General features: G+C 65.9%; 1 protein-coding gene across 1 annotated transcript in view; it reads right to left on the bottom strand.

The window, feature by feature from the left end:
* Window positions 1-654: 654 nt before the first annotated feature.
* Window positions 655-1,471, bottom strand: part of RADIL (Ras association and DIL domains) — a 53,202-nt gene continuing 52,385 nt past the window's right edge. The window contains 2 exon segments of the mRNA XM_010845800.1: window positions 655-981; window positions 1,353-1,471. Coding sequence (XP_010844102.1) covers window positions 876-981; window positions 1,353-1,471 — 225 coding nt within the window. The 3' untranslated portion in view covers window positions 655-875.

Raw genomic sequence — 1,471 nt, 5'->3', positions numbered from 1 at the left:
CCCGGGGCCTGGGACCCACCTGGGACTGGCTGGGCTGCTGCTCCCTGCAGGAGACTCCTTTCCACGTAGGTGGTGTGTCTGCAGTGGACTGGCCAGGACCCCTCGTCCCGAGTCTGCGTGCCCGTCAGAGGACACGGGCCCAGAGCCCGACCCCAGGCTCTGAGCCCAGTGAGGACGCAGCCGAACCTGAAGACGGTCAGCGCCTCACCTTGACACCAGCACTGACCTGTATGCAGCCCCACTGCTGGGGCAGGAGGCGGGCCAGACACCGGGCGGATGCCAGGCGAGGGGTGTGAGGCCTGGGGAGGCCTGGGCACCCGGAGTGGGTCAAGACTCCCGCTTTATAGCCTCCCGAGGTTTCTAGACCATCTCTTCAGGACCGTGCTGATCGCGGCACCCCGAGCGCAAAGCCCACTCTGAGGGGTGGGCGGCTCTCGCACTCTCCCTCCATGGCAGGGGGCTGCCTGGCATGGCCGGCTCCTCGTCTGGGGCAGGGGGAAGGCAGACGCAGAGTTAGAGCCATCCCACCACCCCGGGGATCCCGTGTTGTCACCAGTCTCCCACGCTGGTGGGGACGGGAGCAGATCCGGGAGCCCCCATGGCCCCTCTGGGAACCAGCATGGTGCCCCCTAGATGCCATGCCCTGCCACCCTCTGGAATATGAAAGATAGTTTATTGAATCTATATTTTTCCATTAAAACCTTCAAACATAAAAGCTCTGTAACAAACATCACAACGTTGTCTGTCATATAAATAGAACGTACACGCAGGGACTGCAGGTGTCCTGCTGGGGGTGCACCTGCGAGGAACAGCCTGGCAGGAGACATGTGCCCGCGGGACCCAGGGGCAGGCGGGCGGCCCCCCGCGCAGGGTGCCTAGGGGGGCGGTGTGCGAAAGCGGACCTTCCTGGCTGTCTCCACGTCAGACTTGGCAACCAGAAACCGCATCTTCTTGCCCCCGTGTCGGATCAGATCCACCGCCCTGAAAGCAGCCAAGGGACGCGGCCGGTGTAGACGAGCCCGCCCAGTGAGGACTGGGCGCTGGTCCAGCGGGGGGCAGCCTCCCCGACTGCTGTCCCAAGGGGACAATCAGAGGCAGTAACCCTGAGCCCCCCGAGTGGGACGGAGCTTCAGGATCAGAGAGCCAGGGCACCCGCTGCCACTCTGGAGCCCAAGGCACCTGAGCCCCTGGGTGGGGACTGCGGTGGCATCAGGGTGAGTGAGGGAAGGAAGGGCAGGAGGCGACACTGCGCCGCACTTGCTCATCTCCAAAACGGGCAGTGACAGGGCCCGCTGCTGGGCTTTGAGGCGGCAGCCAGGCTCGTCCCCCGGGGCGGGGCGCGGGGCGGGTACCTCGGGTAGCTGACGCCTGCCAGGCTGCTGCCGTTCACCTCCAGGATGCGGTCTCCCAGCGCCAGCCGCCCGTCGGCTGCGGCGGGGCTGCCCGGGAGCAGGGTCTGGATGTAGAGCCC

This window comes from Bison bison, unplaced genomic scaffold (assembly GCF_000754665.1).
Source record: "Bison bison bison isolate TAMUID 2011002044 unplaced genomic scaffold, Bison_UMD1.0 scf7180017864223, whole genome shotgun sequence".
Taxonomy (NCBI): domain Eukaryota; kingdom Metazoa; phylum Chordata; class Mammalia; order Artiodactyla; family Bovidae; genus Bison; species Bison bison.
This window is presented reverse-complemented; position numbering and strand designations above follow the sequence as displayed.